Source organism: Camelina sativa, chromosome 16, assembly GCF_000633955.1.
Source record: "Camelina sativa cultivar DH55 chromosome 16, Cs, whole genome shotgun sequence".
NCBI lineage: Eukaryota > Viridiplantae > Streptophyta > Magnoliopsida > Brassicales > Brassicaceae > Camelina > Camelina sativa.
In genome coordinates this window covers 23,756,415-23,779,067 of record NC_025700.1, presented here as the reverse complement: position 1 = coordinate 23,779,067, position 22,653 = coordinate 23,756,415, and the positions used below count along the sequence as shown (strand labels likewise).

The following is a 22,653-nucleotide window of genomic DNA, read 5'->3' as shown; positions in this document are numbered from 1 at the left end:
AAAAAAAAGAAAAAAAAAAAAAAAAAAAAAAAAAAGAAGACAGTTCTAGAATTCCTACTGGTGCAAAATAGTAATAGTGAACATTAATCTTAGTTTCAAAACAAACAACCCCAAGTAGAACGGGTTGACTCAGATGGCATATGACACAATAATACTAGTGATATATGTTATTTTGCACTGACAATATTATTAGTTTGTTATTTGTTAAAGGCACGATAAGATAAGTTAGGTGTGGATTTTAAGGAAATATGATATTGTGTGCAGATAAGAATGAAAAATATAAAGAAATGGTGAATGTTCTATGTATAGGTCGAACCAAAAGAATCAAATCCTCAACCAGATCATCATCTTACGTGATACGACCAGTGGCTTGAGGCATTATTTTAAGTCCATTTTGCAAGAAAAGTCAAGCAACCAGATGAAAACCCTTTTACTTTCGCGTGCTAACAAATTTTTTTAATTACTGATTTGAATGGTGTAAACGGAAAAGATGGTGTGGGTTACACATATCCAAATTATCAGATAAATAAATGTTATCAGCATGGAATAAGTACAGAATCTACAGATTAAAAATAGATTACATGATACATATTTATATGTTCAAACATAGAAAAAAAAAATGGTGTCGGAAAATATCTGAATAGTAAAAAATGGAAGATATGATGCAGAAGCGTTCAATTAATATTACATAAATTATACATATTATTAAAGTAATTATAAAATGTAACATTGTTATCTAAGCTTTCAACTTTTTAGGGTTCAAAAATTTTGTCTTTTTTTATCACTAACTTACAGTATAAAGGTCTGAATCAGTGTGGTGACATAACGACGTATGGTACTAAGTACTAACACAAAACTAGTGTAAGAAAATATTGTTTGGGAAAAAAATATAGAAATAGTTGAACCAATTTTAATAACTTTCACGAGTCTTTACGAAGTTACTCTATAATTTTTAAAACTTTCAAGATGGTCTGTGAGTGTATATATTTATACAGTAAACCTGTTAAATCCAAAACAAACAAAAATAGTGGAACCAATATTCAAATAAGTAACAGTTGATAACATTAAAACGCAAACTGTAACTTATCTCGCTCGTAGATGTTAATACATAATTTATCTCGTAGAGGTTTGTTACATTGACTTCTACAAGCTTAAAGTTAGACCAAATCTTTTTTTCCGTATCTTTGGCATGAATAAAGCCAATTCTTCTCGAATGAATAGCAATAATTATCATACATCATGGCTAATGGCTTCTATATTGTTTAGTACTATTAAAGAAATATCTACAATTTTCTTGCATCCACTAACTAATAATTTAACTTCCAACTCGACATAGTATACTATTTAATATCGCCCGTACCATTATTAAAAGTTTAAACACATAGTGGTTGGAACACGTAAATTTAAGAGAGAAAAAAAAGAACATGAAGCTTCGTTTGAACCGTATTAATTAATAGATGCAATACAATGCAACATGCAAATTAATTAACCAACATGTGTCTCTCTATACAAAACAAAACGATTCAAATACGCCAGTATTTCTTTCCACTGGTTTGGTTAATTTATCGGAATTTCATTTTTGTAACCCTTCTACAAAAAAAAAAATGCTTAGAACATTTTAAGTATGTATTTATGTTTATTTATTAAATAGCATGAAACTATAGCAGAGACATTTTTTTTTGTAATTTTAGATTTTATTTTATAAATTCTTGAGAGGACGTCAAAAACCGTTTTCAAAAAGAAATAAAAAAAAAAGGATGTAAGAGTTTATAAATCAGAAATGAAAACAATAAAAATGGTTTAAAAATATAAGCAGACGTGCACGACAATCATATATTAGTCGGTTAGGTCAACGATTCCCATGTCGCTAATTTATAATGCATTCCGTTGACAAATGCTTAAAAATGTTTCGATTACACATTCTTGAGGTCTGTTTTGCACACATAACACGTAATATACATATTTAAATAGTCTTATTGGCTTAAAAGAATTCAACTAATTAAGAATGATTCTAATTAGTTAGTTGATTTTTTCTTCGAAGTGTAAAATTTTAGAATCTTTAAGTTAAGATAACTGAAATATAAAAGTAAACAATGAAAAAATAAATCAAGGTTTTTAAAATATATGTCCATACCCAATTTTTCGTTTTTTCATTTCAGTTAATGGTAACACGTTCTAACCTTAATCTGTGTGATTAAAGTAAAGTATAAAATTGTTAATTACACTCAAAATCTATATGTAAGGGTAAGATTTTTAAAACAATATTATTTGTCGTTTTAGGCAACTTCACATATATATAAAAATTAAAATTTTCTGTTTTATCTTTAATTAATACACTATTTCACTTGATACAAATAATTAATTAGCTAAACAATTAGAAATAAAATTAAAAATTTGATTTAAAAGTTGCATCATAAATATAAAATAACAAATAATATAGAATAAAAATTTAACTTTAAAATAACAGCTAAAAAAAGTTGGAGGGTGTACAATATATTGCAATGATTTAGCTTATGTATGTGTATTTAGCAGCTTTAACTACTAACATAATTAGAACCATAAACCAAGAAGACTAGAAACAACAGGAAAGCATTGATGCAATGTTCATTTTTTATGCTTTAGTGGTCAGTAGCAATAGACATAACATTTTTATAAGCATGGTAAAAATTTACCAGCTAAGAAAAAAAAAAGTTGAGGAAATATACTTAAAATATCTCTCCAAGATGGAATAAAACTTCAAATTTGCTCTTTTATAATTATTTTAATTTCCTCCACTCCTAATTCAATTATATTGGTTTCTATCAGTGTTCAAGAAAGCGCTAGGCGGTATCTTGGCGGTAACTCAGCGTCTAGCGCTTAGAATACTTAGTCGGAACCTAAACGGTTTTAGGCGTTTACAACATAAAACATTATATATATAAAATTATATGTTAGAAAAATAGAAAAATTACAAATTATAAACAAAAATAAGAAAAATAAGAAAAATACATTTATTTAAGGTATATTAACAACATATAAGTGTTATAATTACGTATATAGATATGAAACTTAATAATTTAAATATATGTAATTAAAAATCAAAAATAAATATTAAAATAAAATTATGTAAGTTTAAGCAGTTTAAACGGTTATTTAGGCGTCTGCTAAACGCCTAGCTCGGTGCCTTTCAACACTAGTTACTATTAAAAACAAAAAAAAAACTTGTGGACAGGTGACAATTTATGAGTCAGCCAAAAATGCCACGTGTCGGAACGTGGTAGAGTGTTTTGTTTAGGTTCTCAAAAACAATAAAAAAGTTAAAAGAGAATAATAATATAGCAAAGAGTCAACTCCACAGTTCACAGATCCACCGTTGGATTAAACTTTTGGTACTCAACGGTCCAGATAATACTTAACCGGAATCACCCGGTTACCGAGGTGGTCAATACTTCTGTGTGTTTTTAAAAAAAAAAAGAATTGGGTCCATGTGATCACTTTTATTTTGATTTGTTTGTTTTTTTAAATAAAATAGTCAGCTTTTGTTTTCGTACTTTGTCGTTATTCTTTTATTGCTGTTCTCAACTACAGACTTGTAGACTATACTAATAAGATATTGTCAACGATTGTCGCTGTTACTATAACCTTTAATCTCCATTAGTGATTCTTAACTATTCCACAATTTGTGTAGATTATTAATTAGGTAAATTAAAAGTCAAGAAAGGATTTGTTTTTCTTTTACTAATTTCTCAGTCAAGACGTTTTCTAGAAGCCTATGATATGAGGTTAGATGTAAATAATACTAGTAAACACCTATGCAAATTTTCTAATTACTATTATAAAAAGAACTAGGCAACCATCATTAATATATTGTAGTTGAACAAATGTATTTGGATACAAAAGGAAGTCCGGGTCAAATGTTTATTATATATGATCTGTGAACACTTCTAACATGCATATTGTTCATATATTTATTTTTGTCAATGCACAACAAATAGTAATAATTCTAGAAAGGCATTGAAATAATATAGCATGCTGCAAACATGATTGTTTTGTATGTGTGTGCATGTAATATTTGACAAGTTGTATGTGTTGATTTGACAATAAAAGTATACAAAAACAAAACTTAGGAAAAAAAAAAAAAGAACATGAATAACGCCTAAAACCTTGTCTGAATTCAAAACTAAATAAAATACAAAATAAAAGGTCAAAAAATCTCCATTCTAATATTATTTGATTTCACAACTAGTAGTTGATACGTATATTTATTTTTTCTCACAGCTAAAATTCAGCTTCATTGTTCATACAAATAAAACACAATTCATTACCTTTAATTTTAAATATGTTGACTTGAACTTGAAGACATAAATATAGCTGATAAAAGTAAAATAGATATGAGAAAAAGTATAATTTTTCTTTAATTATACTTTTAAGTTTTAACATAACGTTTTTTATTTTTTTTTAATTTCCTTGAACATATTTTTCCAAATTCAAGTTTACGCACAACGATTCCTTTATTTTAAAGACACGATTTATAAAATTCTTGCTTTACACAAAAGAGGACCCTACACACCTCAAAAACACAACAAGGAGACCAAACTTTGATTGCTTTATTCCATAGAAGTCTTCAACTTAATTTCAACCGTTAGATCAAAGAAAAAAGAAAACAACGATTTGACTAAACTCCATCATATGGACCTACTCAACCGGTCACCCGGTCACACCCAATAACCCCATATATCACGCCATTCTCTCTTCTCCCATTACACTTTCGTTCTCTTTCTTTCATTCATCAAACAAAAACAAAACTTCACATTTTTTTCTCAGATCTTCAATATTTCCTCATCATGACCGTTGATATCATGCGTATACCGAAGATGGAAGATCAAACGGCTATACAAGAAGCTGCTTCACAAGGCTTACAAAGCATGGAACACTTGATCCGTGTCCTCTCTAACCGTCCTGAAGAACGTAACGTTGACTGTTCCGAAATCACAGATTTCACCGTTTCTAAGTTCAAGAAAGTCATCTCTCTTCTTAACCGTACCGGTCACGCCCGGTTTAGACGTGGTCCGGTTCAGTCCCCTCATCCTCCTCCTTCATCTTCCTCCGCTCCTCTTCCTCCTCCACCGGCCAAAATAACGCCTCTTGCTCCGGCTCCGATTCAGATCTCTGCTCCGGTCAGTTTCGTTCAGTCAAATCAACAAAGCGTGACGTTAGATTTCACTAGACCAAGCGTGTTTGGCGCTAAAACAAAGAGCTCGGAGGTGGTTGAGTTCGCTAAGGAGAGCTTTAGCGTATCATCTAATAACTCTTCTTTCATGTCTTCCGCTATCACCGGTGACGGAAGCGTCTCTAAAGGATCTTCCATCTTTCTCGCTCCGGCGGCTCCATTGCCTTCCTCAGCTAAACCGCCTCTTGCTGGTCTTCCTTATAGAAAGAGATGCTTTGAACATGATCACTCCGAGGACTTTTCCGGCAAGATCTCTGGCTCCGGCAACGGCAAGTGCCACTGCAAGAAAAGGTATTGTTACGTCTCCACAATGAACTAATGATTGGTTTGACTAGCCTCGGAGTAGTAGTTTAATTGATTTGGTTTAATACTTCCTTAACCGGTTCGGTACGGTCTAGAATCTAGACTAATCATTTGCTTTTAGTAGTAATTGATTTGGTTTAATACTTCTTAAACCGGGTTTGGTACAGTATAAACCAATTGGTCAACGTGCTTAGTTAAAGTCAACGACAGTAACTTAAACCCAAAAGCACGCCTGACAATGACTAGTTAGTGGTGCTGTCGTTTTATGTACTTAAACGAAGCTTTAAGTTATAAAAGTCTTTGTTTGACTTCTGACTTTAAACATTAAACCTGATGCACGTTCACGTTAAGTACACGTTAAATGAGTTTTAACTAATTACGATTATTAATTATTTTTAATTTTATAGCCGGAAAAATCGTATGAAGAGAACCGTGAGAGTACCGGCGATAAGTGCAAAGATCGCCGATATACCACCGGACGAGTATTCATGGAGGAAGTACGGACAAAAACCGATCAAAGGCTCACCACATCCACGGTAACTATCGTACACCATCATCGCTATATTCACCGTTGATTTTGTTTGACTTAAAGTGATATGAGATCTAACGGTTGTTTTTGTTGGTTTCAGGGGTTATTACAAGTGTAGTACATTTAGAGGATGTCCAGCGAGGAAACACGTGGAACGAGCATTGGATGATTCAACGATGTTGATTGTGACTTACGAAGGAGAACATCGCCACAACCAGTCAGCGATGCATGAGAATATGATGACTTCTCCTAGCGTGAGCGGTTTGGTATTTGGTTCGGCTTGAAGAAATTTTTAGTTTGGTAGATTTTGTAATATTTTGAGAAAATAGAGGGGTTGGTCTTGTAATTTTTTCTTTTCCTAAACAACATTAGTTTTTAGATTTGTTTTAGTCTTTTGAATGGATTTTTAATCTTACTACCACCGAGAAAGAGAATGACACTAAAATTTTTAGTACACGATATGTGTATTTTTTTGTTCTTAATTCCTCGTTTCATATAGTTTGAATGCTGTCATGTAAAAGAATGATGTTTAGTGAAGTAGATGATCGTATAAATGTGAATTTTTAGTTACTCATCAATGATATGGTTGGTAATTTGTTACCATTACTCTATTTAATCTAGTTATGATTTGTGATGATTGACTTAGTGGAGGGTTAGACTTTTAGAATGGGGTTGTTAAAGCAATGCTGACTATTATGTAGGTTTTAGAAAGTCAAAAAGAGATTTTTAATGAGTTGTTGGTGAGATATTGGATTTGGAGGTTGAAAACAATGAATTGAAGTGAATTAATGCGGATTTGAGGGTCAACGAAATCATTATGATGTTGGAAGACAAATAATTTGAGGAATAGTATTAATAAATTTTAGGATACATATTTATAGATTTGTCCAAATCCTCCTTCAACCCTAAGATACTTTAAATTCCGCAACACTCTGCCTATGGCTTTTGAAACTTTGGCAGAAAAGAATAAAAACAAGGATTCAAATTTGAGAAGTCACTTTTTCAGTGAGTTCATGACAAGTGACAACCAGAGCTGCATCAAGTTTCTAAAACGTTTTCAGCCTTGTTATAATGATGTTTCGGTTCTCCCTGTCCAGAGTCTTGAAGATGGTGGTCTATGGAATTGAGAGCCGGTTGTGAACTAGGTTGTTCCGCTGCTTCCATATATGGTAGATTGTAGCTTTGTGAGGCGATTTTCTTAAGAATAGACGGTGTTTTGGAATATTCTTTGCTGGGTCCTAATGGCTTTGCTCTATTTTTTCTTCTTTCAAATGCTATGAAAATATGGATGAGGAACAACTACAACGAATATACGAACACGACGGACTTACCACTATGTAGTTACCATTACCATTATAACTATATAACTTTTTAGTTATTACTCTTTATTAACTTTTTCTTCTTTTATATATGGCCTGATATATATACATTACTAATTGGTGTTCAAAAAGAAAAAGAAAAAGAAAAAAAAATATATACTAATTTGATTGCCTGAAGATATTTTTTAATTTAACTCAACTGATATATCCATTCAATTTTTTCAACAAGTGAAAAGTGAACTGATTTAGTAGTGTGAATTGATATCCAGAAACTTTCTATTGTCCATATAATTATGACTTAGGCAAGCCATCCACGGATTTGAGTATCCAGTAAATTGGCAATATAATTGTAGGTAGCTTCCGAGGGATGAATCGAGTCAAAGAACAAAAACTCCGAGTGATTTCTACACGTTGGAGAAAAAGCATTACACATGAAGCTCGTCTCTAAATGCCCTGTTCCACAACATCCTCTCTTCGTCTCTTTAAACCCTGTTTTAGTTCCACATTAATGAACATATAGTATAATTAGTCTTCAATACTATCGCATGAGGTAACTTGCTAAACAAGAAAAGGTTCTCATAAGGTGACTTGCTGAAAGATTGTATGTATATACCGTATTTTCTAGGGTTTTGCATCATGTCCATCATTGGGTCATAGACATTGGAGTAAAGGATTTTGCTTCCTTTAAGAGATGCTTCGATCTGAGGTAATAGCTTCTGAAGTTTCTGATTGTATAAGACAGAGTCTCGGTTCTCTTGTTCCAAGCAGAACCTTCGTGCGTTGTGGAATTTAGCAGTCATTTGAATCGGTAAACAACCCATTGGTGGTAAACCCCCAACCATAAATTTTCGGCAACCTAAACTGTAAAGCTCCTACACACATACCGTAAACTATTAGCACAGACGGGTTAGAACCCTAAAGCCTATAAACTAAGCCCTAAAAATTTAATGCATTACCTGCACGAAGTTGTCAAGCTTCTTAAGGACAAAGTATTGGTAATCAGAAATGTAAGGGAACTCAAAACGCCTTGAAGGAATATCGTAATAATTTAAGATAAAATCGTTCGGACCTGCACTGATAACCACCAAGGCATTGTTTATGATCTCCATAGCTTTCTTGTCTCCTACGATACTTTTCAGACGAACAATGTAACTCTTGAACATCTTTGGCTGTTCCGAGACACTAATCGCTTGAGTTGAGAGACTGGTACGGTCATCGTAACCCGCACCAGCTGATGCAAAACAGACTCCGGTTACAATATCTTGGTCGGAGAGATTTGGTTGTAAGAAGGGAGGAACAAACTGTTTGATGTTGAGTTTTGTTGCGATTATGTCGGAGAAGGTTTTCCCATTTGTGAATCTTCCACTGGCCTTGTGGTTTGGGAGATCAATTCCATAAGGAAGGTGTTTGGCTTTGAAGATCGTTTGTGCGTGGTAGTTGTTGTTGCCTGTATCAACTGTTGAATCGCCAAAGATTAGAATCGCTGGGAATAACGGTTGCCTTGTGGTGTTTGCGGCTGCGTTGCAGGACGAGAGCAGTAGTGTTGCTATGAATAGAGTAAAGGTTTTGGTTTGAAAAGTGGACATTGTTTTTAGTTTTTGTTGTTTCTTGTGTTTTGATGAATTTATAAGGAATGTGATTGTCAATTGTTTTTTTTTCCCTTAAAAATAAAGACAAAAGCCATGAGATTTGAATTTTATAGTCTAAATAAAGATAATAATGACTAAAAATAAAACAATATGGTCAAATGAAAAAAAAATATTTAGCGGTTTAACAATTGATAGGTGAAAAACAAAATCAAATTAAGCAAACAAACTTGACTTTGACTCTAAACTCTCTAATTGTCCTTTCTTGTTTTAGAAGAGGACCTAAGTTAATAATTAAACTACATAATTATAAGTGTACAGTTTTCTTTAGATAAATCCAAATACTTAGGGAAGTGAAACTTATCATATTGGGATGCGTCGGTCTGGTACAAAACCTTTGCCTCCAGAAGTTGCTAAAAATTCGAGATCAGGTTTCACATTTCATTTGAGCTAAGAGGCATGCGATGGTAGTTTTCACTTTTGTCTGACTGTCAAAGAGTAAAATAATTGATATCACGGGTCTGTGTACTGTCGAGTTCTCGTATTTTTGGAAGCTACACCACATGAATCTTCTCCCACTCTGGCAAAATAAGATATTCTTGTTGCCGACACCCAATGTCGGCCCTTAAATATAAGCGGGTGAGATGGTTGGGTTTGGGCCTCGAGATGTTTGCATGGTGTCAAAGTGGACGTCAACTGAATGGATTTGGTTGGATAGTAGATTTCTTTTAATGGGAGTATTTGATCTATTTAATCATATTATGAATTAGAACTTCTATTTTATTTTTCAAAATTGTTAATCTACTAGGATTTAATTTGTGGTACACCATGGAATAATTGATTAAATTTCTTTGATTTTTTAAAAAAACAACTAAAAAGGGTAGGACCTCGAAAGAACAACAACAACAAAAAATTACTCTTAAGCAAAGTGTGAAAAGGAGCAAACTGGTGGTGGTATGAACAAAACCAATCCAAGAAATAAGTCCAAATTCCAATACAGATAGGTGAGCAACATCTGTCAGTTAGCTAACTGTGAATAGTTGGTTTACTCGAGAACTGACTAATCAATGGAATGTGGCAATTAGCGAACTGTGAAAATACCGTCTATGTTACTGAAAGGATATGCAGTCAAACGACCATAACAAGACCAATGACTACACGCGTATTAGTGGAATAAGAAACAATAGCAGGATATATAGGAAATGGAGCCGCGTGGTGATGATAAGGCAAACCTAATTTACGATAAGGGAGGATGAGTAGTTGAGTACATTATCGCAGAGCAGATCAAGTGGTTCAAGCAGATCAAGTGGTTCAAACAGATCAAACAGAATAAAAGTAGATCAAATATGCATGTATTTATCCTGCATTTATCATAAAAGACAAAAAAATATGAACTGCACAAAATTCAGCAGCATAAATTTTTAAAAGTAAAAAATTTCTTAAATGGTAACTTAGTGATAAGAGGACTACATTAAAATGTGATATGCTATTTTCTGTTCTCTCGATTCAAAGCCTATTATTTACTTTAATTATGGTGCATAAATGTTGTTTTAATGATAATTTAGAAACGAACACACTAGCAAACAACAACACAGCTAATATAGCTAGTTGCCTAGTTCATATATATTCGATTTATACAAGTCAAACTACCAATTCTTGTCAATATCATCATCGTCATTCGTCAAGATTCTAAAGTCTAACAACGTAAATTATAAACACAAGGAGAGATACATTAACATTATGAGCTAAACCGATTTTTTTAATTAATTTAATAACAGGAAGACAAAAAACTACATAATACTATTTTAAAACTTGTTTCATAGTCTCCACCATTGAACACTTATTAAATAAATTGCCAGAGGTGAAGCAAAACAGGAAGATACCCTTTAGACACAACTAATAGACTTTAACTTAACCTCATTTCATAAACACGATTATGACTTAAAGAGATAAGGTTAGAATTTATCTTATTGGTCTAATGATATCCTCCATCTTTAATTATAAGATCTATACATTTTAATTAGAGGATAAACCAATGTAATTCACTTATAATTAAAGAAGGAGGATATCATTAGACCAATAAGATAAATTTATAAGTAAAGATGGACTCATGAATGAAACAAAACCTTACACTGCTTTGAATTGCATTAAAAAAAAGGATTGGATCATACCTTTTAATTAGATAAATAATTTGATCTCATGTGCTAATAATTTGCTCTTAATACCTTTTTTTTGTTTATAACATGGATGACTCAGCAAAGTAATTTGCTAATTAATATAAAAATGAAATCCATATTCGCATTTTGAACCAGTCAAAGCTCTTGCTTCTCCACTAATCCAGCATTAACAATCTTTCTTCTAAATTTTTAATTATAATATACTATCATTAACGATATTGGTTTAAAATTCTAATTGTACTAAAAGTAAACGGGATAAGGTTTAATTTGTCCACTTGTAGTAAATAATCATTTTAGATAGTACTTATATATATATTTATCAATATAGTACTTTCCAAATAAAAACATAAAAGTAATCAATCAATACACGAATATTTTTGTAATATCTTTTGACTTTTTTAACACAAACAAAATCAGCATCTTTTTATTTCCCAAAACCAAATATAATCCATCCATCCGATCAAAAAAAAATCATATCACTGTTGAAGATTTTTTTTTATTTTCTTTTTCTCACATTTTTCTAAAAATCTCAAACATTTTTAAAATAATACTATACAATATGGATAAGGTCGAGAGAGATATGGTGTGATAGCGACCACCGAACTTTCGGTACAACGACATGCATCAGATTAAAAATGAAACGGAGATAGTAAACCGAAACGTCCGGCAAAAGTGCGAGATTTAAAACCAATGTAACTTCGCCACGTCATTAAGACCGTGTCGAAGGCGTCAAAGTCGCCGTTAGCGTGCTTTGGACTATTCTATATTTAGGAACATGTGTGTGCGCGACCTCGTAAAAACAATACGTATAATACATTTTAATACGAATACGTAATCCGTATGATTATACGATATCGTCGTTATAAATATAAAATCAAGAATTTATTCTCTCTCGATCAGTGTTGTTTTTGCATTTTCCTTTTATTTCTCTCTTCTTTTGTGTAATAATCGTTTCGAGGCAAATCAATACATAAAGAACTTAACCTGCGGCGGTTAAAGCTCTTAACCTACGCACAAATCTCCGGCGATTTTTTATGATATTCAAACCCCGTCGTCGGCTAGAGAAGAAGAGATCTTGATCATCGGGTAAGATTGTTAGATGGAGGTCATGGTGGGATCATCGTTCGGAATCGGCATGGCGGCGTACGTTAGAGATCGTGGCGGCGTTACGGCGGCGCAGGATAAGGCTGTTCAGACGGCTCTGTTTTTGGCTGATGAATCTGGACGCGGTGGATCTCAGATCGGGATCGGGTTGAGGATGAGTAAATCGCCGGAGGAATCGTCGGATAGCTCGTCGTCGTCGATCGGAGAGAGCAGTGAAAACGAGGAGGAGGAGGAGGAGGAGGACGAAGAGGACGATGCTGTTTCGTATAGAGGAGGTGGAGGAACACTTGATTCGTTTAGTTCTTCTCTTGAAGACTCTCTTCCGATTAAGTAAGTTTTGAGTTTTGGTTTTCTTGAGTTCTTGTCTTTTCACTATGTTCTTGATTTGGTGAATCTTTAGTGATTTTGTTAAATCTTGAAACCCTTAAGTTAAAGTTTATGATTTTGAGTTTTGGATTCGTTGTAATGATTCAAAGTTAGTTCTTGGTTTTGTTTGGTCTGAATATGAATACTGATGTTTTTTTGTTTGTTTTGTTTTGTTTCAGGAGAGGGTTGTCGAATCATTATGTCGGGAAATCGAAATCGTTTGGGAATTTAATGGAAGCAGCGAGCAACAACAACGCCAAGGATTTGGAGAAATTTGAGAATCCATTTAACAAGAGGAGGAGATTGGTTATAGCTAATAAGCTAAGGATGAGAGGAAGATCTATGTCTGCTTCGAATTTTTACTCGTGGCAAAACCCTAATTCTATGCCTATACTTGCGTTACAAGAACCTAATGAAGAAGATCATCATCATAATGATGAGTATGAGGATGAGGATGAGGATGAGGATGAGGAGGATGATGATGACCGTAGGAAGATGGCGATGATGATGATGAAGAATAAGAGAGATTTGATGGCTCAGACTCGAAGCTGTTTCTGTCTAAGTAGTTTGCAAGAGGAAGATGATGGTGATGTTGATGATGAATAAATCAAAATCAAGTATAACATTGGTTTCTTTTAATACTTGGATTTTATTTGTTCTTCCCTTGTGAATTTGTTTTTTTTTCAAGAGGAAGTTTCCAGTGATAACAAAAGTGGTGGAAGATTTGATTTGTTAGGAATAATTATTATTAAATCTATTCATTAGTAGCAGCCTTAAGGAATTTTTCATAATCTACAAAAGACAATACTTCATCTTTTTTGGTGTGGATAATCTCTAGTTTTAAACAATATTAATATAACATTATGAACTGTATAAGAGGATAAGTTAGGTTGTCAAGAAAAAAATTAGGTCCCTAAAAGTTTCACATACGCAAAGGAGTGATGTTGTGCCAACTATTTTAACCTATATTTTACCCTTTTTTTTGGTTATCGAAACTACAGTTCAATTATCTAGTTGGTTGCCGACATAAAGGAAGAATAATTCGTCGGTTAGATTTTGCAAACTCAAAACTAAAAAGAAATAGTTGTTTTGGAAGAAAAATTCGAGACCAAGGAAATATTTGTAGGATGAAATTGAAATTTATTAATTAGCGGAATAAATTTTGTTAAAAAAATCTATACTAATAAAAAGTAGGACTTATAAGCTTCTAAAGCCCTACACGTAGGATTTTAAACAATTAATAGAAATTTGACATATCACTTATTAACATTTAATACAATTTCCAGAATAATCTATATTAAAAATTAGTTTAAACAACCTATCATGATTTGACATGTCATTCATTAACATTTTTTAAATTTACAGAATTTTTTAAAAAAAGGAAAATTTTAAATTTATGAAAATCAAAGAACTAAGCACAATATCCCACATCAGCTTGAAATTTTTTAAACAATGATTCAGAATCAGTATAAATACGATTAATATGCTTCCAACAACGAATGAGCAGGAAAGCTTGATTTATCAGGCATCCAAGTTTAAAAGTTTTATTTGGTTTGATCTAGTTTTTTATCTGATCAAATTAAAACTTTAAACAGTTTCAAAAAATATTATAATATTTAAAATTTTTAAAAGTTTAAATATTATAAATATTGAAACTTTTAAAAGTTCTTAACTTTTAAAAAGTATTTAAATCTTATAAGTTTTAAATTTTAAAAGTTTAAAATATTATAAATATTAGAAAATTTTAAAAGTTTCAAATTTTATGTTTCGAAACCTTTTAAAAGTTTAAAATATTATAAATATTGATGCAAAATATAAATTCTCTTATTTATCTACATTTGTGCTTTTTATTTCTTATGAGCTGTAAAACATATTTTTGTGTATAATTTTATAGATGAGTTGATATTCTTCATTAATTTTTTATTTTTGGGTCTAAGGAAGAAGAATTGACATCGCAAGACCTTAATTTGATTTTTGAGTCAAATTTTGAGGTTTAAAGAAGAAAGATAGACGACAAATACACATATTTTATTAGATATACATAGGCATGACCAGGGCTACGGTTGTCACGGTTAAGTTTTATCTAATTTTTTTTTTTTTATGAGATAATATTTTATTATCGTAATCAATCATATCTAATTTTTATCAAAATATATCAAATAAACCCACGCGTAGCGTGGATTCAAAACCTAGTATTCAATAAAAAATTTGTAGATTAAAAAAATATATATATTTAAAAAAGAATTTGCAGATTAATAATTGGGGAATTTCAAAAATACATTTTTTGCAATATTATTTTTTAAAAATAACCCTTTCTTTCTAATTTTAACAAAAAAGTCATTATCTTCTTTATCATTCTTGTTGAACTCCCTCATCAGATCTACAGACACAACCGGAATCCTAGTGTATCATGGATCAGCTCGTTGACTCTTTGCTCCTAGATCTCTTCTTTATCATTCTGGTTCGATCTCACTCATCAGATCTACAGGTACAACCAATTCTTGCGTTTACTTTTCATTGCACGGTCCTAATTCTTTGTTATTGCGTTTACTTTTAATGTCTGGATTATTTGAAATCCAAGTGTACCATGGATCATCTCGTCGTCTCTTTGCTCGTGCTCTCAACTCTAGTCTCTTTGCTCCCAATGGCTTCAGAGCTCTTCATTCTGGTTCACTGTCTTCAACCGTCGTCACCCTCCATGACGAGAATGGGAAGTGTGTCAATTTGTTTTATCTCATTTCTTTCTCATCCAAACCGAGCAAATCGAGCAAATCGAGCAAACCGAGCCCTTTTGGAGGACTGAGGGACACTCAGTGAAACCATGAGCGTGAGTGAATTTGATGACATTGATCTTAGTGGCAAATCATTTTGTTGTATGGGGGCTATTCAAGATCTAAGTGTTTTTGGGTTCCACTTTTCCTTCTCTTGGTAAGAGATATGCCTCATGGGCCAGCCGGCTAGATGAGTTCCTAGCGAGAGTTTTCTCTGTTCAAGTTGTATCCAAAGTCTATGGACAACAACATGCTGCAGCCAGATTGTCCAAATTTTATGCTTTTGTTGTCTTGTCTGGAGTTGGTCTGATTTGTGTTGGTTACTCTTTGGAATCATGGAAGCATGTTGCAGAAGTTGAAGCCCCGGTTGCCACCCCTGTTGAATCCCTAAATCAAAAGTTGGTTTAAAATTTGCAAATTTTCAAAATTTATCAAAATAACGCAAATAAGAATTGTTTGTCGTGGTTTTTTTTGTGTTACGGAGAGTACATGCCTATCAAAGGGATCTCGTATAAGATAATTGCAGCATACACAAAGAGTTAGTTAGTAAAGCAAATTATTCGCCCATAACAATTACATATTGAAATCTGTTAAATATTTCAACCCCATAAAGATGAAATTGAAGAAATATATGAAAAAAAATGTTTGATTAACCAGATAAATTTTTATACTTAAATGCAAAAATAAGCATTAAATGTACTCGTACAAAAAATACTCGCATCATTTTATAGAAATTTATCATTTTTTAGTCCAATCATCTTATGAGCCTTTACTAATATTGGTTTTAAAATTTATAATATTTTCACACTTCTATCAAAATCTTTAATACTTTCACACTTCGTCGTCTTTTATCACTCCAAATAATCATTTTGAACCACCCCAATTATTGTTAGTTTCGTTTACACTGTTTTAAAGTCATGGTTGATAATGTTAGTTTGTGATCCAATTCATCTTTTTAAAAAAAGTTGATGTCATAAGTTGTTCCTTTTTTTTTTTCATTTGTTTGAAGATTAAATTTTTTTCGTTAGTTCGAAGATGAAGGTTAATTGAATCACCGGAAAAAAAATTAAGAGACGAATATTTTTTTTGATTTTCATTCATTATATGTTAATTCTTAAATACTTTTTTTGATATAATTCAAATCAAATAATTTTTTTTATATTAATAGTTGGACACATATCAAACGAAATGATGAGGTTTATTTTATTATAACCGCTTATGCATGAATAGTTTTTATACGGTTTCGCTTAATCGAACCATACTATTTACTTAGTATTTATGGAGACGAAATCAGACATACAGGACGTGGCAACTAGAAGGTGAAAAATGAACAAAACTTTGAGGTGACGAAACCATTCTCCACACAACACTAAATTCCCCGTTTTCCCCCTCACTCACCGTCCCCTCGGCTACATTAAGCCCACCAGCCACCACAAACACACGACCGTCGTCAGCTCCCGTCACGGCGAAAGGCCGCCGCATCTTATCCCCTGGAAGCTTCTCACCACTCACGTACCTCCACGTATCGTCCTCCGAGAAATAAACCTTCATCGGGAAATCACCATGCTCCGATATCACAAACAGCCTACCACGGATCACGACGCTCACACCCGTCCACCCTTCTTTCATCCCACCGCTCATTTCACGCCACGTGTTTTCATCGGAGTCGTACACTTGTCCCATCGGTGGGAACATGAACGGCCACGCCCACCCTTCAGTCACGCACATCTCTTTCCCGATCACGGCTGAGTCATACTTGGCCAATACCATCGGCACTCTCTTCAAAACCGTCCACGTGTCACATTCTGGATCGTACGATTCGACCTCCGTCGTCGCTTCTCCAAAACCGTCAACACTCCCACCAACGGCCATGATTTTACCGTTAACATTCCCGGCGTTAAAGTACGTTCTCGGATTCCTCATCGGAGAAACAAACGACCAGCGATTCGTCAAAGCGGTGTACACGACGGCGGAGCGGTTAGCATCTCCGCCGCCGAGGACAAAAAGCTTCCCCTGACGTGAACTCGACGCGCAGGAGAGCGCGTGAGGAGAAGAGATTTTGGTGAAAGAGTTTGGCATAGGAGGCAAGACGAACCAACGGCCAGATGCGAGGTCTAAGGATTGCCATTGAATCTTAGCCGTTGATTTGTTGAAAGCGAAGACGAAGAGGTAAGGAGAAGAGATGGAGAGAGATTGCTTGGAGAAGAGGAAACTAGGGTTTGTGATGGTTTTGTTCCATGAAGATGAAACAGAGCGAAACAGAGCATGGTATGGGTAAGGAAGACGAAGAAGACAAAGCTCAGCAATCTCGTTTGGTAAACCTGGGATCAATGGCTGCGTTTTTGTTATTGTTTCTTCATATTCTTCGTGATCCTTAATGGTGTTAAGATTTGACCTAGTTTCTGATTCTGCCATTGTTGTTGAGATAGAGATTCAAGAAGATGAAATGGTATTGCTAAATGTGAATGAAGAATTTGTAAAGATATAAAAAAATGTTAACTATGGGAAAAAGGGATACGAATCCATGAATGTAGTTGATTGAATGATGAAGGGTCACATTCGCATAATTACGACATGGGACGGTGGATGGTTGAGAGTCTCGAGAAACTAGTGGTTACACATGAGTCCACGTTTGTGGTTTCTATGTAGAGACAAGTTTCAATATAGTTATGATTGCAGTTACTGTTTACAGACACAATTTTGTTTAGCAACATTTTTTTTAACATTGTTCTTGAAGTCGTCATGTTTGTTTGCTTATTTCTGTACCTTTTTGACTTGTGAGCCTATTTGGTTTCTTTCTAAGTCCCAATTTGATTGGGAATTTGAGTGCCATGGAGGCGAAAAAGCCTCAATGGAAACATGATTTCGGTTATGATGTTGGGACTTGAGATACAAGTATAGAAAAGACATTGAAGGTTCTTGGCCTACACAAAAAAAAAGCAGAGTTAGTGAAGATAATACGGGGAGTGTAAGGGTAATAATGGTTGAGAGTAGGCATGACATCAAGTTCCAAAATTAGCAAGCAAGAGTTTCCCTTTTAGATTGAGACATCAACTAATCTCAATACTCCCCTCTCTTCGGAGCTGTTCAGCACAATTTCGGATCTTGGATTCCTTAGCTGGTGAACATCATTTTCACGGTTACTATTTAGGATCTCGATATCGTATTTGATCAGTTTAATGCTACTGCAGGTTCAAACAAGATATCGAGCTAGTTATAGACACAGTTTCGACTTCTTCTCGGTTGCCTAAGCTTAGACATTAACAACATCCTATATGAGGTTCATCTATTACTATATTAGTCAAATCTGAGAAAAAAAATCATCCTCTATATTCACCTGAAGACTTCTCATTTCACTGTTTACAGCATTGCAACTAGTAGCTCACTCAAGAAGAGTTATCAAAGTACCTGCGGTGACACCCTCATGTTAGTTTTTACGACTCTAATCGCCAAAATGCCAGGTGAGTACAAGGAAAATGCGAAGTGCAGCAATTTTTCAGCCCTTTCTCCTATCAGTTATCATACTATTATCCCAAAACAATACAAGTCAAGTCAACTCTATCCTTTTTGGCGATTAAATAGAAACAAACACAAGAAATCTAACCCAAAAACTCTCATTTATTAAAACGGAATCAAAGTGACAAGAGTAGAGTAAAACACCCAACAGATTTATGCTCTCTACTTTGGCCTAACCCCACAAAATCTCCAAAGCAATTTCCAGCTAGGATAAGTCTCGCAAACGAAAGAGCTAATCCTTATTATAATGAAACTTAAGTAAAACGTTCCAGAAACAGGAGATCCTTTATAATTTCCTAAATCACAATATTAAAGTATACAATCCATTCATTTTTCCCTGTTTTGATCTCTGTGAGTTAAGAAAAAAAAAACAAAAAAAAAAAAGAAGATGAAGTTGAAAGGTTTACACTGTAAGCACAGGAAAGCAGGACCAATTAGAGATCAGTTCATCTGGAGAAAGAGCAAACTATCACATATGGAAACTAGTTGAAAGCAAATCTCTGGATGGCCCAGTTGTGAAGCGTAGTGTTTAGCATGCAAGTATCATGTCAAAGAACCACACACTAGAGTAGCCTCATATACATATATCCCAAAACATATTCTCTATCATAATTCAAGCATGTTGAGAAGCTGTTTCATGGGTACAAGAATTGCCTGCTTCATCAGTCATGAATTCACTGTAGCAAGATTTCGTCCAACAAGTGAGACTTGCCAGAAGATGACTCCTGTGAAGTTCTTATACGTTGATATCTTTTAACATTGACTTACAGAACAAACATGTTCTAAGTAACATCATAGCCGTTAAAGCTCATGGAATATGTAACACAACACCATCATGTATCCTATAAAGTTTTCACCCAAGTGACCACCATCAATAGGAAAAGCAAAAGGTCTCTACCAATTTTCGACAAATGACCACAGCATTTAATGCTTGGATCGGACAAAAAGCTGAAAGTAGAATCAATTAAGGGATTTACGAAACCTTACAGCTTGCAACATCAGAGATTTTCCCTTTATAGCAACAACTTCTTGAATAGAGTTTGATCGTTTCAGTCAATTCTTTCCATATACAGAGGAACAAAACTCCAGGTAAAGTATTATAATTAAATCTGGCGAGAGTCTATGTACCAGACAGGAAACAACCAACAGTCTAAGGAACGAGGCAATGTATTGTGGACTTCGTAAGAGAGAAAATTTCCATTAAAATGAGAATGTAAAAACGGATGTCAAATTTGTAATTAAGATATGAATTCTAAACAATGCTAAAAGACTAGGTTACATATAGAGCAAACTGCAGCTATTACATGATTGACATTGTACCTTGCACCGACTTGAAAGCACAGTATCTCTGCCAAAACTGTCTCCCCAATTCCCTTATTTGCCTCGGGTTTACACACAAAGCTCGAAACTCTTTGAGTTTGCCAATTACCGCTAATCTTACAACATGGCAACCAACAACACGTATCTTTATACGGTTCTTTGAGATTAGTTCCATTTTTATAATCTACTAACTTGCTCTGAGTCTGCTGCTGCAGTCATAATGATGTGCTTGTCAGCTCAGAACTCATAACTTCATCTCTTTCTGGTTCATTATGGAACTACACACTACACAGTAAATCTTTTTGCATCCAAAAATTCGTTGTCCCCTTTTGGACAAGAGCAGGCTGAATCAGACAATATGTAACATCAACTTGCATGCATCACACCTCAAAGTCTTGTTCCTCGAAAGACCGCATGGAAATTTTCTCTCGGAGGATTGGCCAGTTTTCGCCAAGGTGCTGTGGATTTAACTCCATGGCAGTTCTAAAATCAAGCAGAGACACAGAACGATGATCTTGTGATACGTCAGAAGGCCCATTGGAATTTTGTATTTGCATACTATTACTAGGCCACACACCATTTACAATCTTGTTTTGACTCTGCTGCTTGTCTATATTTTGTTCCCCAGGATCACCATTATTGGACCGGGCTCCAACCAAATCAAAGCATGATTTCATCAGCTTCTTCAGATACACATCCAACATGCTATTCAACGTCTTAGCACACTCCATTGAAACCCCTTCAAGACCCTGTGCTACTGCAATATTCTCCATCCTTTTCTTTAGCATCTCTATATCAGGTAATCCACCACTGTCATAACAACTATTTACGTCAGCGCTGGTCGAAACAGGAACCGTTCTACGAGAGCCACCGACGCTAGCTGAACAAAAAGGAATCCCTAGAGGTGCAATCAAAGGACTCAATGATAGACTTAGCCTAGCCTGCTCTTCTTTATTTTCATCATCTCTCATAGATGATGCAGTTGCAACTTTTTCCTTATTTGGTATTATTCTCGGTTTCTCCACAGGACGAAGAAACTCACCGTCTCTTTCATCAGCACCATATCTGCCTGATCTTTGATAGTCAAATTGACTCAAATCCCCGTTTTCCATACCAACACTACTACCTCTATTGTCATCTCTACAACTTGGCTGATGCAACATATGTTCAACCTTCCCGTTTGATCCTAGTGGACTAGGCCTATCTCTGCTCTTCCTGTCACGCATTCCCGACCTAACTTTCCGTGGAGAGATGGGCAAAACGCCATTGGACCATACACCTTCATTCTGGTTATGGTTAGGTATCAAAGATCCACTTTCTTCAGGACCATCTCTTCTACTCTGATAAGCATTCGCCAAAGGTTTAGTCGAATGACCAGCTTCATGATGATCTGGTGGTGGGGACTTGGCAACAGACGCATTTCTCAAGACCGAACGGATCAACTGGTTATGTAGAGAAAGATTCTCCCTCCCTAACAACCTCGAACATGTCTTATCAAACTCACTCTTAGTAAGCTTCTGACTTAGAAACCTGCCTAGATAATAAAAATACCTTCTCGATCTTTCAACCCCAATCTTCTTCACAATTTGCCCTTTCAATTCACCCAAATCAACCCTCTGACCTTGAGACCGTTGCATAATTACTCTCACCAAAACTTACTTTTTTTGTTCTTCTTCTACAACAAAAACCAGATGTACAGTGGGGGAGAGTGCACAGACGCACTCTCTCAACTTCTATAGTCCTTCACACAAACAAATGCAAACTGATTTATGTACGACCCAGAACTAGCAATTCCCAAATCCATACAATGCAAAGGCAACAAATCTCATCTTCCTCAGAACCAAAACCCTAAAGAACATATCCACAGACCAACTCACACGAAAGCCCTCAAAGTTTCAACCTTTCTGATTCAGTATTCAAAAAACCCTAGCTTTGAGGCCACCAAATCATACCACTCTCTCTCGAAGAAGAAGAAGAAAACAGCGGAACGAAGACTCTCGCCAACTCCACGAAACTGCACCAGCAAGAAAGACCCAACATTGTCAATCCCAATTAGAAAGCAAAAAAACTTTGAAATTTTCGGAATTTAACAGAAGTAAATCGAGATCAGTGAAGTTTCAAAAGATCCAAGCTTTGGGAACAGAGCAAAGAGAAGACACGAATTGGGGTATCAAAATTCGAATTTGATAAAGAGGAAACAAGGCAATGAGAAGAGAGACACAAGCTTGTAAGCAGACAAAACAAGTGCTAGATATTGATTCGAGAGCAAAAAAGATTTGACCAGAATTTTTTCAGACAAAAGAACACAGGAGAAGAGATAGAACAAGTAAAAAAACTTCAGACCAACCTAAATGAATCTTGTTCGGTTCCTTAGTTCGTGTCTGTGTCTTCGATTGTATGAACCCAAAAATCTTGGATTCTCTATTGTGGCTTTCTCGTATTGCCGTCGGATT

At 34.4% G+C, this 22,653-nt stretch overlaps 5 protein-coding genes and 1 long non-coding RNA gene across 6 annotated transcripts; 3 read left to right on the top strand and 3 right to left on the bottom strand.

The window, feature by feature from the left end:
* LOC104752097 (probable WRKY transcription factor 17) lies at positions 4,737-6,523 on the top strand. The gene is made up of 3 exons (XM_010474164.2): positions 4,737-5,500; positions 5,920-6,048; positions 6,142-6,523. The coding sequence occupies exons 1-3, from the start codon at positions 4,824-4,826 to the stop codon at positions 6,323-6,325; spliced, it is 990 nt and encodes a 329-aa protein (XP_010472466.1). The 5' UTR covers positions 4,737-4,823; the 3' UTR covers positions 6,326-6,523.
* On the bottom strand, positions 7,601-8,946 carry LOC104752096 (GDSL esterase/lipase At2g24560-like). Its single transcript, XM_010474163.2, has 3 exons — positions 8,317-8,946; positions 7,974-8,232; positions 7,601-7,849 (listed from the first exon to the last, which is right to left on the bottom strand). The coding sequence occupies exons 1-3, from the start codon at positions 8,944-8,946 to the stop codon at positions 7,659-7,661; spliced, it is 1,080 nt and encodes a 359-aa protein (XP_010472465.1). The 3' UTR covers positions 7,601-7,658.
* LOC104752095 (major centromere autoantigen B-like) lies at positions 12,012-13,363 on the top strand. The gene is made up of 2 exons (XM_010474162.2): positions 12,012-12,557; positions 12,773-13,363. Exons 1-2 carry the CDS (start codon positions 12,223-12,225, stop codon positions 13,197-13,199), a joined length of 762 nt encoding a protein of 253 aa, XP_010472464.1. The 5' UTR covers positions 12,012-12,222; the 3' UTR covers positions 13,200-13,363.
* Positions 14,870-15,865, top strand: LOC104752094. The gene is made up of 2 exons (XR_761892.1): positions 14,870-15,081; positions 15,175-15,865. It is a non-coding gene; the product is annotated as an uncharacterized LOC104752094 (long non-coding RNA).
* Positions 16,606-18,068, bottom strand: LOC104752093 (F-box protein AFR). Its single transcript, XM_010474161.2, has one exon. The coding sequence runs from the start codon at positions 17,777-17,779 to the stop codon at positions 16,655-16,657; it is 1,125 nt and encodes a 374-aa protein (XP_010472463.1). The 5' UTR covers positions 17,780-18,068; the 3' UTR covers positions 16,606-16,654.
* On the bottom strand, positions 20,093-22,653 carry LOC104752092. Its single transcript, XM_010474160.2, has 2 exons — positions 22,548-22,653; positions 20,093-22,214 (listed from the first exon to the last, which is right to left on the bottom strand). Exon 2 carries the CDS (start codon positions 21,835-21,837, stop codon positions 20,581-20,583), a length of 1,257 nt encoding a protein of 418 aa, XP_010472462.1. The 5' UTR covers positions 21,838-22,214; positions 22,548-22,653; the 3' UTR covers positions 20,093-20,580.